Source organism: Periplaneta americana, chromosome 7 (assembly GCF_040183065.1).
Source record: "Periplaneta americana isolate PAMFEO1 chromosome 7, P.americana_PAMFEO1_priV1, whole genome shotgun sequence".
NCBI classification, from domain to species: Eukaryota; Metazoa; Arthropoda; class Insecta; order Blattodea; family Blattidae; genus Periplaneta; species Periplaneta americana.
The window spans coordinates 10418908-10436518 of record NC_091123.1 but is presented as its reverse complement, the minus strand read 5'-3'; the positions used below and the strand labels follow the sequence as shown (position 1 = coordinate 10436518).

Below are 17611 nucleotides of genomic sequence, written 5' to 3'. Positions count from 1 at the left end.
CAGCAAATAATTGAGCGGCAAATAACGTCCTCGTGTGCTTTCTGCGAACGCCAACGAAAGAGCCAAAATGGCGGGCGATTATATATTAAGTATTTATCCAGCCTTAGGAAATGCTTTACATCTTCATCAGCGAATCACAAGACGCACACGTTTAAATTTAGCCAACCTGCAAAGTGATTGGCTGCCGGAAATTAGAGCGACGGGATTATAATATTATCTTGTTGCTCTACTCGCTTGGCTACTGATAGTCTTTCTCTTAATTCTCCAATTACCAAATAATGGTTAGAATTATAGTCTGCCCCCCTGAAAGTTCGAATGTCTACTATAGTATAAACATAACTGTAACAGAAGGAAATGAAAATTAAAATTAGAACTCTGTGTAATTCTAACTTTTTTGCAGGCAGCGAAAGGGAAATCAGAGACATTGGCCAGCAAGACGTCAACAATGGCTGCATGGATGAATATGCGACTGAGCCTGGAGTAGGCAGACATTACGAACCCAACAGAGCAGACGATCCATCTGTTGTCTAGCTGCCCTGATGATGGGACTTGTAATTATTAGCTATACAAACGTTGAAAATATCAAATTCTAAAACACGGTGGAGTACCCAAAAGCCTAATTCTGAAAGGTGTTGATAAACGTTCTCTTTTCCGAGGCCCTGGTAATCGCAGGCATCGAACCTTGGCCAAGCTTTGCAGAGAAGCTGCTAAATGTCCTGTATCTGCCGCACAATTAGTTTTCAGCAATTGGTTTTATGTTCACTGTACTTCATGAAACAGGCTAACATTTGACAGGTCAAAAAAAAGTTGCTGAATGTCTACCACGCACTAAAACTTGAGTATATAATTCATGTGACAAATACTGATAAATTTAATTAAGAATGCAGCAGGTATTCTAGAATGGATGTAAACTGGAATTTTTAGTATGCTGAATTTAAAAACGAACAACATACTTCTGTCTACTACGGCGTTACTACAAATGTAGCCCCACTTTCCATTCTGTTCCTATAATGCTCTCGATTCATAGCTGTAACATAAATTGGTAAATATAAAGAATCGATGCAAAAGTATAACGTTACTGATTAGTTAAGTTATAATATTGACAAATATGTAATTTGTTAACTTACGTTGTAACATAGCGTCATCATGATCGATATATCAAGCCTTCCACTATATCGTAGTCGTTTCTGACATTTCAAAGTTCGTTGGTACGGGCTATTCTATCTCAAATCGACCGAAATATAGAGAAAATTTACCTTGCAATTTTTAAATACAATGAAAATTTTTCTGTCCGTTGACAACTGTGATACAATGCTTTGTGCAAAGTTTGGGGCAACAGAACTTCATAGTGTTTAAATTAAAAATATTTAAATTTATCGTATTTTCATAAAATTAGCAACTTTAAACTGTTGTGGCTCCGAAACCCTTTCACCCAATGATCAAAATCATGGTTTATTTTGATGCTGAGAAATTAAAGTTTATATTGACATTTAAACAGTTTTTCTTGATTTTATGGAAATGGAGAAATTTAGATTTTTCTTCATTAAAAGACTCCTTTGCCCACGAAAAAATATTTTTAAAATATATGGTTAGATTCCGCATTGAAAGTACAAATAAACACATATTTTTTTACTGGTGCACCATTGATAAGAAAGTATTGAAAATATCACATAAAGAAAATAAATAGTACGCGCGTGAACTAACCAGCTGACTGTAGGTAGTCCAGACAAGCAAGGCCAGGAGACAAACATGTGATGTGTCGTCTAGTAGTCTTAGCTGGGCTAGCTTTATCACAAGTTTTCATAAACACAGGAGTAAAATGACGCCCAATGCTCGCTTATCTTCAGCTCTCGGCCAGTGCTTGGGGTACTGCGCCGTTCAAGTCTAGGCGTGTGAAAATAATTTATTTAATACCCTCGAAACTTATTGCCGAGCCACTAAGGAAACAATGCCGAATCCCTCTTAATATTGCAAGGTTTTTTCTCAATATTTTTTACATTTTTACAAATGAGAAAAAAGCCTAAAAGTAAGTAAAATCAGATTTTCTGTCTCTCTGTATACAATAAAAATAAGGATTACTTCTTATCATAACCTACTAAATGTCAGCTTCAAAATGAGCTCCCGGTCAATGTTCTGCAGTAAATGGTTCCAGAGTTCTGAGCGCTGAAAGAGGCTTGTTTTTATAAAATACGCTAAATTTGTCGCTCAATAGTACGAAAACCGTTTGACTTTCGATAGTATATTTTTGAAAATGCACTCTCCTCAGCACCTTGTATAAATAGGGAAAAAATTAGAGTATTAAAAAATGCGAGGTTTTTTACTGATCGATTTCATATGGAATAGCCCGTACAGAGTTGGGAATGGCGTGTGATCACTCGATTGCTTGGTTCAGTTTAGCTCATAAATTGAAGAATGTGGAGAGTTGTTCTTCATTTTGAAGGCTCTAATACGAAATTAATTGCATCGTAGTCTATGAAAATTTGTGTAATTTGCGAAGCGAAGTGCGAGGAAAAGACCTGTAAACGCGTTTAGAAATGAAATTATCCAAAAGCTTAACTTGTGTTTATGGAAATAAAACTGCTGTTACGGACAGTACATAGTTTTGTCGTTGGATGATCTCTATTTAACAGAATATTGCATTGATTTATGCGTAGCTGCATGCATTGGTAAAAAATGTAAATCGAATGTTTCGAAGTTGACTTTATTGTTAACAGATTTGATTGTTTGTAATCTTAATTATATTTCAGGTGAAAAATTATCTTCTTTGTATATCTTTTTTTGCTTTGTGTTTGGTAAGATATACAACAGACACTTTATTGTTAAACTCTCGGAAGTGTGTTTCCATCGGTGAGTGTGACTGTCTCATATCATTTCCAGTGTACTGGTTTGTCTTCAGTTTCCAACAGCAACCGTATGTACGTATGTGTATGTGACGTTTTGCGTGTCCGATTGTATAAAAAGTTCTGGTTTCTTTCTGTGTCAGTGTGGAATGTTTCGTCAGTGCGTGTGTATTTGATCTGTCAGAGTATTTCGTTCTTGTGAGTGACTGTTTCGTTCTTGTGACGGATAGTTCCATTTCATGTGAGAGAGATAGTTCCGTTCTTGTGTGTGAGTGTTAATTTTTTTGTGCGAGTGTGTTTATTTTTTGGTGCAAGTGTTTATTTTTTGGTGCAAGTGTGTTTATTTTTTTGTGCGGGTGTGTTTATTTTTTTGTGCGGGTGTGTTTATTTTTTTGTGCGAGTGTGTTTATTTTTTGTGCGGGTGTGTTTATTTTTTGGTGCAAGTGTGTTTATTTTTTGTGCGGGTGTGTTTATTTTTTTTGCAAGTGTGTTTATTTTTTTGTGCAAGTGTTTATTTTTTGTGCGGGTGTGTTTATTTTTTGTGCAAGTGTTTATTTTTTGTGCGGGTGTGTTTATTTTTTGTGCGAGTGTTTATTTTTTGTGCGGGTGTGTTTATTATTTTGTGCGAGTGTGTTTATTTTTTGGTGCAAGTATGTTTATTTTTTGTGCGGGTGTGTTTATTTTTTGGTGCAAGTGTGTTTATTTTTTGTGCGGGTGTGTTTATTTTTTGTGCGGGTGTGTTTATTTTTTGGTGCAAGTGTGTTTATTTTTTGTGCGGGTGTGTTTATTTTTTGGTGCAAGTGTGTTTATTTTTTGTGCGGGTGTGTTTATTTTTTTTGCAAGTGTGTTTATTTTTTTGTGCAAGTGTTTATTTTTTTTGCAAGTGTGTTTATTTTTTGTGCGGGTGTGTTTATTTTTTGTGCGGGTGTGTTTATTTTTTGTGCGAGTGTTTATTTTTTGTGCGGGTGTGTTTATTATTTTGTGCGAGTGTGTTTATTTTTTGGTGCGGGTGTGTTTATTTTTTGGTGCAAGTGTGTTTATTTTTTGTGCGGGTGTGTTTATTTTTTGGTGCAAGTGTGTTTATTTTTTGTGCGGGTGTGTTTATTTTTTGGTGCAAGTGTGTTTATTTTTTGTGCGGGTGTGTTTATTTTTTTTGCAAGTGTGTATATTTTTTTGTGCAAGTGTGTTTATTTTTTTTGCAAGTGTGTTTATTTTTTGTGCGGGTGTGTTTATTTTTTGTGCGGGTGTGTTTATTTTTTGTGCGGGTGTGTTTATTTTTTGTGCGGGTGTGTTTATTTTTTGTGCGAGTGTTTATTATTTTGTGCGGGTGTGTTTATTATTTTGTGCGAGTGTGTTTATTTTTTGGTGCAAGTGTGTTTATTTTTTGTGCGGGTGTGTTTATTTTTTGTGCAAGTGTGTTTATTTTTTTGTGTGGGTGTGTTTATTTTTTTGTGTAAGTGTGTTTATTTTTTTGTGCGAGTGTGTTTATTTTTTGTGCGGGTGTGTTTATTTTTTGGTGCAAGTGTGTTTATTATTTTGTGCGGGTGTGTTTATTTTTTGTGCGGGTGTGTTTATTTTTTTGTGCGTGTTTATTTTTTGGTGCAAGTGTGTTTATTTTTTTGTGCGTGTTTATTTTTTTGTGCGAGTGTGTTTATTTTTTGGTGCAAGTGTGTTTATTTTTTTCTGAGTGTGTTTCTTTGTGCGAGTGTTTATTTTTTTGGACGAGTTTGTTTACTTTTTTGTTACAGTGTGTTTACCTTGTTTGTGCGAGTATGTTTATTTTTTTGTGCGAGTGTTTACTTTCTTTTGTGAGAGTGTGTTTACATTTTTGCGAGTGTGTTTACTTTTTTGTGCGAGTGTTTTTTTGTGCAAGTGTATTTATTTTTTTTGAGCGTAAATGAATTGTATATGCTTTAAATTGAATAGTAATCTGTATAGCTCTGTTGATAAATTGTTTGTGTTTGTAATTTGAAGTAGTTTGCATGATATGTATTATCAATTTCTGTATATCGCAACTGGTTGAATTGTTTATGCCTTAAATTTAATTAACTTGTTTTGTAGGCCTATTGTACATATAGCTCAACTGATGAATGATCGTTTGTGTTTGTAAATTTAATAATCTGATTGGCTATGTATTGTATACTTTTAGTAGAGCCATCGATGTAGCTCAGTCGGCAGACTCGCTGGGCTGCTGATCCGGAGCTGCGTTCGGGCTTGGGTTGGATCCCCCTTTGGTCTTTGGTTTCTTCCGAGGTTTTCCACAGCCGTGGGACTGAAGCCGGATGGTCTATGGCGAGTCTTTGGCATCAACCCCTTTGATTTGATTACCCCCCTTTGATTTGATTACCTGGTTGGGTTTTTCCGAGGTTTTCCCCAACCAGAAGGCAAATTCCGGGTAATATTTTTGCGAAACCTCGGACCTCACCTCATCTCACATGATCTCGCCAAAATATTGTAAAAAATTGCACAAAATTGTAAAAATTGTAGAAAATTACTAAATTGTAAAACTATAAAAATTTGTAAAAGTTGTAATTGTAATATTGTAAAATTTTGACTTGTTCCACATCTTAAAGCTTCATTGCTCATGTAATATCTATGGAATAAAATAAATGAATGACTGGTTGCAAGGATATCAGAATTAACGTCAATTATTTTCTACATAGGTGAACATCAATAATCTCTATTTAGATGATTGTAGATTGAGAACTGTTTAAATAAACGTAAAAATAATACTGCTTTGAAGAATATCAACTGAATAATATTATAATTAATGTTAATTATTTTCTGTACAGGTGAACTTCAATTAATTAATATATATTTAAATGAGTGCCAGTTAAATACTGTTTATATTAATGTTAATTGGTTACTATTCAAACTAACATCAACTGATTAATACTTCGATTAACGTCAATTAATTACCGTTTAGAGGAATGTCAACTAACTACTGTTGAAATATCCCAGTCACATCGCTGCGGAAAGCAATCGAAACGATTCAGCGGACGAAAAACATGGTTTCTTTCATGACACTGGAAATCCACACCTTCCCATACTTTGTGTGTACCTTCTCTATTTAGTACGAACTTGTCTCCTTGCCACAAGCAGGTGTTTCACTGAATCCTAATTGCTCACCTTTTACGAGTGACAAAAGAAAGACCAGACAGGCGTTCCTCGCCGCTAGGAAAGGCGTCGAGAGGTGGAGATCCGGCGGTGATATGTGCTAAAATGTAGCAACGAGTTCCTGCAGCTACTTTTCTTCACCTCCGCCCACAAACAAATAAACCTTCTTACAAATGCGATGTTATCAGCTACATTTCTCTAGAATATAGACGTAGTAGTCTTTCTTGTAAACTTTAAATCTAATGTCTCTCATTTGTGAAGCATCATTCGTTTCTTATCGATTTGTTACTTCGTTCACTTACACCTTACACATTGATAGCCCTAATGTTTTTATTAATATATTCATTTATAATGAATTCTTGTACAGGGACATTATTTTATTTTTACTTCAATATTTATTGTACCTGAGTTTTTGAATGTACTTCACTCCCACCCCTTCTACTAATGAAGTTCAACCGTCCTTCACACAGATCCAAGACCGCATATACAGTCATAGTAGCCTTACGGTCATAGTAAACAGTTCGTTCCAAAAATATGTTCGCGTTTTCCAGTGACGAAAGAGCTTTCAATATTGAATCATTTTCGCACAGGTACTGTCGTCCATTTGCCTACGTCGTATCCCGGTTTCCCCCACCAGCTTTTATTCGCCAGCTAGTGATTGGCTGTCTTAGCTCTTTTCTGAAAACATTAATTTCTGTTAGGAATTGGACGTCTACGTAATATTATATAACTATTTGAAATAACTTAAATAAAAGGGCCTCTTTAAGTAATTAACGGTCACGTGATTTCCCCCCTTTCTACGACCAACGACATAAACACTTGGACGGACAGTAGATAGTATGTCTGAGTAATTTTATCTTTTCGGAACGGGCGGAAGTGAAGATTGAATTTACAGTGCGTAAGGTACTCTTTTATAGAGTAGGCCTAGATACAGAATTATTTCAACATGAGTTACTAGTACGAAGGACGAAACTGGTAATTCGGATTGGGTACAATAGTCTATAGTGCGATAATATGCACATTAGAACTGAAGCCTGTATCGAAATGAACGGCCAACATTTAAAAAAAATTGTTTAAATATCCATATTATGATTATTTTTCAATTTAACTTCATTCTTTATATTGTACGCTAATGTGCTGTAGACAGTATAATATACACTGCATAATGAATACGTCCACATGGATAGCTCATTTCGTGAGTAAAAACACTCATTGCTAATACAGTACTGTATTTTGATTAAACAAAAACCTAATGAAAATTATGAAACTCAAAATCGCGGTATTTCCTAGTTTACGTAAATGGATGAACTACTTTTCTTCCCTCCCATACCTACTAAAGTGATTTGTTTGTACATTACGCCAGTATCATCGAACTCCAGTCGTGGAAGGGGGTAGCAAACGGCGTTGATCCAAAGGTATAGCCAGGTTAATATTTAAAATGTTAGTAAAAATAAAATGATTTCCCTGTATATACGTTTATGTGCGATTGCTTTCATACTTGCAAGTATATATTAAATGCATATAAATCTATCGCATACTTATATAGTAAAATTGATTTTTATTTAAAATCTTAATTCACATTTGTTATTGATCTACTGTAATTAATTTACTTATTAATTAATACCTTCTAAGTTTATAATTAAAATTTAGTAACCGTCATTAATAGTTAATCATTTCATCCAATTTATTGTTTCGCAATATACTTTGAATAATATTTAATCATTTCTTAACTTTTATTCATACATGTTAAAAATGTAGCTATTATTTATAAAATTGCTTATCTAATACCCTAGATCATATATACCCAGATTATCTGCGTTATAGGCTTTGACGGTAACAACTTGCTATGCTGCCATCTAGTTGTTACATAAGGAGTCACGTCATAATTCCCATTTGAATTTCATTAGCGACTGTACTGCCATTTCGTGTTCGTTTACGGCGGACAGGTGGCGATCCTGGCGGTTGTTCTTCCAAGTGCAACCGATTTTAACATAGGAATCGGCAATCTATATGAGATCTGGGCTAATACTTATATATATCATAATTTTGATTAATAATCTTGCCGCTTATTTATAATTTAATTCAGACATCTGCTACTTTATTACACTTTCACATTCTTATTTGAGAACTGGCTAGTAGGCTATAGTAAAGAAATCTGTAAATAGTGATGATGAGTCAGTGACTACAGAAATGTGAAGGGCTATCACCACTTGGATGTTTTGCTTAAAGGCAATAAACCATATAATTATCATACGTGCTACATATCTTACCCATCTCAAACGTCTGGATTTAATGTTCCTATAGTCCCGACGCTGTTATTTCCGGCGTGACTCCGCCTCTTTGCTTACGTCTTAGAAAGTGAAGGCTCTATAAAGTATAGGTAGGTAGTATCGTTCGCCATTTTTGTTCTTACGTTGCCGAGCTACCATACGAGGAATCTATTTGCCATACCGTTAAACATTATCATGTCGTAGCTCCTATGATAATAAATCAAACGCAATGTAATTCAGCAAATAATTGAGCGGCAAATAACGTCTTCGATGCTTTCTGCGAACTCCAACGAAAGAGCTAAAATAACGGGCGATTATATTACGTATTTATCGAGCCTTAAGAAATGAATCAGCGAATCACAAGACGCACACGTGTAAATGTAGCCGACCTGCAACGCGATTGGCTGCCGGAAATTAGAGCGACGGAACTATAGTTATGTCTGCGTTGTGTAACTTTCTCCATTTTCTGTAATTTCGTCCCTCTTAGCCCCAAATAATTTCATAAGCACCTTATTCTCCAACACACTTAACCTCTGCTCCTCTCTCAAAGTGAGAGTCCAAGTATCACAACCATACAGAACGACAGGTAATGTATGTATTTACGTAATTATTACTTATTCATTTATACATTATTTTAATTTACGCTCGTCGTATTTGTCTTAGTGATCTTGGGTTGAGATACCAGTCATTTCGAGGTTCTCAAGTTCAAATGCGACCGAGTGTGACGGATTTTAAATAGAGGGCTCCTGGCAAAATTCGTCGGCCATTTCCCGCAAGTTAACACACGAAGATTTAGTAGGACGAATTACAAGTTCATTGAAACTGTTGTTTGAAATTGACTTGCTCTTTCAATATGTGTGGAAGTGCATGAATAGTGTATTTTCAATGTTCTGATATTGTAAATATATAACATAATCACAAAAAGTATTAAGATAATCTGTTCTAGCAACTGTATCCGCGTTTATCATTCAATTTCTTCAAGAAAGTAACGTCCAATTATGAAATTAGATCTGCAGCCACACCAAACGATACTTATAAATCGTGAGATCCTTGTTGGATAACTAATCTTTGCAAAATTATATTATGCTTACACAACCGCTGAGTTAAAAATGTGCTTCGTCAGTCCAAAATACATGATAAAGCCAATGTTAACTCGCATTATCTTCATGTATTGTTCCTAGAACAAAATCATGCTTACTAATTCCACAATTTGGGACATCTGGCCGACATCTACGTCTGACCACTAGGATCCTGAATACAAAACAGAGGTTAAATTAAAAATAAGATACAATATGATTTGCGGAGAGAATACAGAACAATAATGAATTTAAGAAGAAAGTACAATTTGATTTCGGAGAAACATGAGATGAAAGTACAATGAAGAGTAATGAAATGAAGTAAAAAAATACATGTATTACGTAGTGTTATACAAGTGATTGTGTAAAATGGATAATGAATCTCTCAATACCATTAGACAAATTTTGTTAATGTCCTCATTAGAAAATTTAAGAGGAAGGCGAATGGTTTTGGTTAACTTAAATGAAGGTCCCCTAGCGCCAAAAAGAACTTCCCGTGTATTTTGTATCTCTCGCTGAAGTGAGGAATACATGGATTATAAATAGACTTCTTTCATTGTTAACGTTATTGGCTTGTTGATCATCCTTCTCAAAACATTCTTTCCTTCAGTTCGGGCAAAATCTGTATTCCATAAGGATACAGTTCAAGGTCTTATTCTAAAAATTACCTGTATTGTTGTTTTTTCAATTTAAAGATGTTTAGTGTTATTAAAACTACATAGGCCTGTTAAACACTAGATCCTATCAACCAAAGTGTGTGTTCTGTGTAAAATTGCAATAAGTCTAACACCTATGTCTACAAGAAAGTTTTTTTTTTTAATTTCTTTTGTAACCCAACCAGTTTCTTCACATTTTGCTACAAGACGTATAATGGAAAGAACATTATTCTTTAACCATTTCTGGTACGAATTCGTCGAAAACCCGCAAATAAATTTTTCCCAAATTCTTAATAATACTAATAAGTTCAATGCGGGATTAAGAGACAAAACCATTTCACCTCATAATCTATACTAATAATAAATCTGTAGCCGAAATTTTTCTGGTAATTCTCGATTTTCCAAAAATAATTGGTCCTAACATATATAATTAACCACCCTGAAACCGAAAATCGCATTTTTGAAATTTTTGTTTGTATGTCTGTCTGTATGTTTACCTTTTCACGCGATAATGGCTGAACCGATTTATATGAAAATTTGAATATAAATTAAGTTCGTTGTAACTTAGATTTTACGCTATACGGCATTCAAAATACTTTATTTAAAAGGGGGGTTATAAGGGGGCCTGAATTAAATAAATCGAAATATCTCGCTTATTATTGATTTTTGTGAAAAATGTTACATAACAAAAGTTTCTTTAAAAATGATTTCCGATAGGTTTTATTCTTTACAAAACTTTGATAGGACTGATATTTAATGAGATAAATGAGTTTTAAAATTAAAATAACGCCTTCTAAGACGGTGCAATGAATTAAGAACAAATGACTTCGTCTATAAGGGGCCTTGGACAACAACAATCGAAACAGGGGCCTTGGACATCAACAATCGAAAGCTATTAAACATAGCCTACAGAGAATATTTCTGTGTTTGTATGAAGTAATATCAGAAGCTAAATTAACCGATTTGTATAATTAATTATTAATTCACCATTGGAAAGTGTAGTTTCTCTAGATGGACATAATGCTATAATGTTATTACAGTAACGTCTGAGTAAATCGAGGACAGGTAAGATTAAAATAGCTTCTTATGCACAGAAAATTTCATAGGCTATTTTGTACATTCGTTTTCTGTATTTCTTAAAATAATATTTATGTACACTCATTTTAATCTCAGAGAATTAACGAACGAGAGTGTATTGATTTAGTATGCAGTAATAGTACGTTAGCTTAGCAATCCATTATTTTATAATTCAAATTTTAACTATGCTCAATTGAATCGTGTTAAAATACATAAAATATATATGCAATAAATGCAATGCAAAAAAAATTGGGTAATGAGCGAAGCAGATTATCTTGCGCTGTTGTAAAAGTTGTTCCCTGGATCAAACGTCCTATTTTAATTATGTAATTACTTTATATTTATTTCTAACAGGTGCAGCGGAGCGCTCGGATACGGCTAGTCATAAATAAATAACCAATCCAATCAGATTAAATTACATTATTCTCAAGCAACTGTTTCAAATTGGTTACTATGGCAACTAAATGCTTAGGCCTACATTAAAAATATTTTTTGCGTGTGTCTGATTTTCAAGTAACTATTTTCTTTCGCTTAACGGAGGAGTCTATCTTTTCATTATTTCTATACTTCCTCGGTGATGAGGCAGAATCGCTGTATGCAGGGCACGTATCAAAATTTCTTATTTTAGTTTTTTTAACCGTCATCATTGCCTTAATGGCAGAATCACGACTCAGAATACAAAAAGAGAAGACGTACATCAACGTGGCGCGTCCCACGCAGGCCTTGACGCGTCCAGGACTCGAGCTAGTGACGCCAAAGTGATTTGCATAACGACTATGGGAATTTTATAGCCCTCATAAACCATAGGGAGGCGACCGGGTAGCTGAGCTGGTACAGCAGGACTGGAAGGTTTGGGGTTCGACTCCGGATGGTGACGAGATTTCCAGAACAGTCCCGAAGTTCACTCAGCTTCCTATGAAATTAGTGCCGAGTCTTTCCCGAGAGTAAAAAGCAATGGGAGCGTGGTGCCGACCACACCACCTCATTCTAGTGCCGAGCTCAAGAAAACTTGGAGCTCTGCCTCCATGCCACCCAGTGTCTTCATGTGAAGGGCTACCTTCACTTTTACAACTACACGGAACAGTGACTACATAAAGAAAATCTACTTACGATCATTCTACATTACGGGTATTATAGAAACCAATCAGTTTCAAGCCGACAGACTGACAGACCGACTAGTGGTTTTGTATTCGGGAAAAATGCTATTTGGAAAAATGGATGTTCGGAAATACTGATTCAGGAAAATGACCGGGAATCGTTTGGACTGATTAACTGAGCTCAATGGATGAATGAATTGAGTGTCTGGTTTGATCCGACTGAAAGTGACTGTATGGACCGATACAGTTTATAAATCAATCCTGAGACCTGGCTAGAGAGATACAGGTGAAGGGAAGTGAGCTTGGGGATGGAATTCCTAGACAGATGAGAGAAATATTTACAGTTGACGCCACTCTGCGTGAAGCACTTCGCGAAAGTGTCAACATCCAGAGCAGATGACATAAGATCGGCGGAAAGCTCTGACATGCAGGACTGGCTACCAGGACAAAGGATGTCACAAATGTGACGACACAGCTGTTGAAAGAGATCCTGTGGACAGTGGGGGAGGTGTATATATAGCGATTAAGGGAAGTGCTGTCACTTCCAGTAGCGATAAAGTGCCAGCTTGACTTACCATGGGACGCAAGGTAAGAAACGCTTCTAGTTCACCCCCGATAAGTGGTGTCATGTGATCACCTTCTTGTAACTATTTATTTAAAATATCTTGCCAAGTGTACACTAAATGCGGTAATGGATCCTAACAGTGAAGTGAAAATGGTAAAAACTGAAGTGAAAATGGTAAACACTGAAGCAGTTGCAGTAAATTCTTACTTGTAGACACTTTTACCACTGAAAATCTCACAAAATGACGGCTCTTACGATACAAAAAATAATGAACGTTGCAGAAATTGCGAGTAAAATACAAAATGTAAAGCAGGGATGTCAAAGCGCCTGCACCGAGTGCTTTCAAGAGCCCGCATAACATTTAGGGTAAGATTGCCTAATTCCGTGACATATTTAATAAACTCTATATTTATGCAAAAATTGTAATAAAAATTTTCAATTATCACATAAATGACATTATTTGGACCTTTAGCTACAGTTTTTACAACATTCAGTGTCAACAGTTTCACAAGCTTGGTATATAATATACGATTCTTCATTGTTATACAGTGGCTCCTAAATCCGTGACAGGGATCCAAATTCCGTGATAGTGGTTTCCTAATTCCGTGATACTAAAATAATCCCCATTAACTGCTCAGAAAACAAACTTGTATTTGGAAAAACACTTTAAAGTCATAATATATTCACAATCTAGTATATACAGTCGCGAAGCTCAATACGTAGTAAATATGCAAACATTAGATAGTTGCTCACCACTAGGATCGCTAATATCGCCTCATTACAGGCAATGCAAAATAGTACCGTCACAGTCTATTGTTTCTAGCACCCTCAAAACTCAAGCTTCGTGACTGTATATAGTAAACTGTGGTATATTGTTTTAATATGGATTAAGCAAGAAATAACAACATAGAAAAAGGGCCTAAGTGACAAATTTCATAGAAAATACTTGTGTAACTACAGGAATATATATTACAGATTAATATATTATAAACAAAATAAACTGAAAGTTAAATTCAATACAAAATTAAATTTGAATAAATTTAATTATAACACAATTATTTCTCATTATTTATATTCCTAACAACAGCAGTAATTAAGTTAAATATATGTCCTATTATTTTATTATAATTATAATTGATGTTTTATAACTAATTTCTATTATTATTTTCACGAAATATTTTCTTTCATAGACATTAATTTTCAGAATTTAGCGTTGGCATCACTGGTCGAGTGAGCCAGGAAGGAGAAATATGAAAATAAATCCGAAAATGGGAAAGCTCCTGTAGCATTGTTATTGTTTCACAATGTTTAAATAATCATACACATTGATTCAGCTGACTATAATCTACAGTAATATATCATTTTTATAATGCTATATTAATTCTTATCTCAAATATAAAATGTTTCTTCAGGAGCGGTCACAAGAGAAAGAAAAACTTACTGGTCAACCACCTTTCACTGAACAAAAGCTCCTGCAGTCAATTGCTTCTATTCATAAGGCGGGTAGTCAATAGAATTGAAAAGAAGACATCTCCTGGCATCTGTTAGGTATTTTAAAAACTTAAAAAGTCAGAGACCACAACTCCATGGCAGTCAATTGAAATTTTATCACGGGATTAGGGGTATCACGGAATTAGGCACTTTTACCCTACTTAAGAGCAATGATTGTATTTTATTTTGCTAAAAAGTGAACCATGTGGATTTGTATTGCTTGTAGTATCAGCACGTAATACAGGAGCTTTAACATTCCTGATGTGAATGAAATAATGCTACAAAATAAGAAAGAATATTATAATCGGTGCCAGGAGCACGACACATATTTACGCATAAGCTTAAAGTGTTTCTAACCATGTTGGAGTGGAAAGATCTACTACTAGGTCTACTACTACAAAATCATGTAATTAATAATTTCTCTAACATAAACCTTTTGGACATACATATGCCTACTATATATACAATTCCAGTTATATAAAAAATCAAAATTATGAGAACAATTATTACAATCTATTTTGCGTAAATAATAATAATAATAATAATAATAATAATTATTATTATTATTATTATTATTATTATTATTATTATTATTATCATTATTATTATTCAGATTTTTCGCCAAAATACACGATTTTAGCTTACCTGATAGGCCTAATGTAACGTAACTTCGGACATGCCGTCTGTGTAAAGAATTTCTCCTAACTTATTTGTCAAATACTTACTTACTTACAAATGGCTTTTAAGGAACCCGAAGGTTCATTGCCGCCCTCACATAAGCCCGCCATCGGTCCCTATCCTGTGCAAGATTAATCCAGTCTCTATCATCACACCCCACTTCCCTCAAATCCATTTTAATATTATCCTCCCATCTACGTCTCGGCCTCCCTAAAGGTCTTTTTCCCTCCGGTCTCCCAACTAACACTCTATATGCATTTCTGGATTCGCCCATACGTGCTACATACCCTGCCCATCTCAAACGTCTGGATTTTAAGTTCCTAATTATGTTAGGTGAAGAATACAATGCGTGAAGTTCTGTGTTGTGTAACTTTCTCCTTTCTCCTGTAACTTCATCCCGCTTAGCCCCAAATATTTTCCTAAGCACCTTATTCTCAAACACCCTTAACCTATGTTCCTCTCTCAGAGTGAGAGTCCAAGTTTCACAGCCATACAGAAGAAGCGGTAATAGAACTGTTTTATAAATTCTAACTTTCAGATTTTTGGACAGCAGACTGGATGATAAGAGCTTATTTGTCAAATATTGTTCATATTTAGTATTTATCAGTACGATTCGAGAAAGACACGTGAAATACAATTTTAGAAAAAAAAAATAATAAATCTTAATTTTAAATCAAAGCAAAAAAAAAAGGCTATAATCTCTAAAGCGTCATTCTGTGCTATATTTTCCGAAACTACATGGTATCAGGCAAAACATATGGTGAAATGAGACGTGTTAGAAAAAATTTGTGAAAATGAGATAAACGGAATAGCTTTGCTGGAACCCTCTATCGGGTACAGGTAATTTTGAAGTGCCGTAAATCTAATACAATGAACCTAATAGTAAGTTATTTGTAGTAGTAGCAGTAGGAATAGTAGTAGTTATTAAAAGATTTTTTCAACTACAGAGACTCAACGTGTCAAAACTCAAAGTGAACGATAAATGACTGAAAAAAGATTGACTGGAGCCCTCTATCAGTGCAGTGCTTCAACTTGTCATAATTTTACTACACAGACCTCAAAGCTTTACTTCCCTCTCGGCGGCGGAAGGCTTAGTAGCGATTTTACCGCCCTTTAAAATAGCTATATTTCCCTCGATCGAATTTTAACTCGCAAATCTTGGAGTCAAAATTTTGTTAGACACAGGGAATGACGTTTGCTATGAAGTTCTTTTACTTAACAGTAATATTATATTGAAGTTTCCCCTTGTTATCTGTAGTCTATCAGTGGTAAGAATTGTAATATTAAATATGAGTATAAACTGTCAAGTGGCAACAGTGGAGAAGGAATTTCTCGAGAAATTACACCGTTTCTGTTAATACAAAAGTCAATTAAGATTGTTCAGGAATTTAATCTACTTCCCCGACTTGAAAAACTAGGGCCGTATTCATAGACATTTTTAGCGCGGGCTTCCGGTGGATGATCAGCGTTTTTCGTATTCATAAATCAGTGTTAGCGATAGGATATGATTTAAATTCTGTACTAGTAACCAGTGGATAGCCGGGACTAGCTTAGTACGCTCGTAGCGCGTGCTGCGAAATGTCTATGAATAGCACCACTAATGTCCATCTACTCTGCTAACAATGTACCTACTCACTACTGTATACTAATCCTCTTTAAGGGGAAGGGCACGGGGTGGGAACTGCTCTCACACGCAGGTCGCTTAGATGGACTCGGGATAGAATGATGTGCATGCCCTAAGACACTCCCGCGCTGCAGATTCCCCTATGGATTGCCTCCGATTTGGTCCATGATACATAGCACTACAACCAGCAACTAATGACCACATACCACGGAGTCCAAAGTCAGTGACGGCTCGTAGTCGACTCTATATCGGTCACAAACCCGAAATGAGTGAAAGAAAAAGAGATGATGGAAAAGGGAAAGTGTAGGTGAAGTAGTGTGTGTTGGTGGTGGAATGACAGAGGGGAAGGTAGTACTCAGGGGTCGAACCCGAGCCGCCTAGATGGAAGACCAGCGCCGTAGGACAAAACAATCTCAGATCAGAGTGATGAAGACAAAATTCTTAAACGAAACCTGAGACTGGGTCAAGTATTTCCCGAATCTGTGTTATATTCGGGTCAGTGACGTCACACCAAGCTCCACGTGGACACGAAAACATGAAATCACTCTTTGAGTCAATTTGCCTCAAATAAGTGCACTCGGCCTTGGGTACAGGCACCGCGTCCGCCTTGAACTTGCTCTCATCTTTTGTTTGTCGGCACGTTTCATGTGGAGTTAAGACTATTAAGAGAGGAACATCACGCATGGAGCTCGGAATAGTTCCACAAGACAACTAAACGCCTTTACTTTTGTTTATTTCTGTTTTGTTTCCTAAATATGATGCTTATACATCGGTGACGTGTACCCACACATATTTGTGAAGATGACGATCAGATTCCCATCTTAGCTATAATCACATCAGACCACACAACAGACTTTCTCAAACTTCCTGTTACCGTGTTGTTCTAATATATTATCTACATTCACACAAACCGCAATATTTAATAATAATAATAATAATAATAATAATAATAATAATAATAATACTTACTGGCTTTCAAGGAACCCGGAGGTTCACTGCCGCCCTCACATAAGCCCGCCATGGGTCCCTATTCTGAGCAAGATTAATCCAGTCTCTATCATCATATCCCACCTCCCTAAAATCCATTTTAATATTATCTTCCCATCTACGTCTCGGCCTC

General features: G+C 35.5%; 1 protein-coding gene across 2 annotated transcripts in view; it reads left to right on the top strand.

Moving 5' to 3' along the window:
• LOC138702671 (uncharacterized) overlaps positions 1–17611 on the top strand; it is a 35130-nt gene that overhangs the window by 8475 nt on the left and 9044 nt on the right. The window contains exon 2 of one of the 2 annotated variants that reach the window (XM_069829998.1): positions 401–551. In XM_069829998.1, the coding sequence (XP_069686099.1) occupies positions 540–551 (12 nt within the window). In that variant the 5' untranslated portion in view covers positions 401–539. Of the gene's footprint in view, positions 1–400; positions 552–12684; positions 12722–17611 lie in introns of those variants that run through there. The other variant, XM_069829997.1, reaches the window with a different exon arrangement.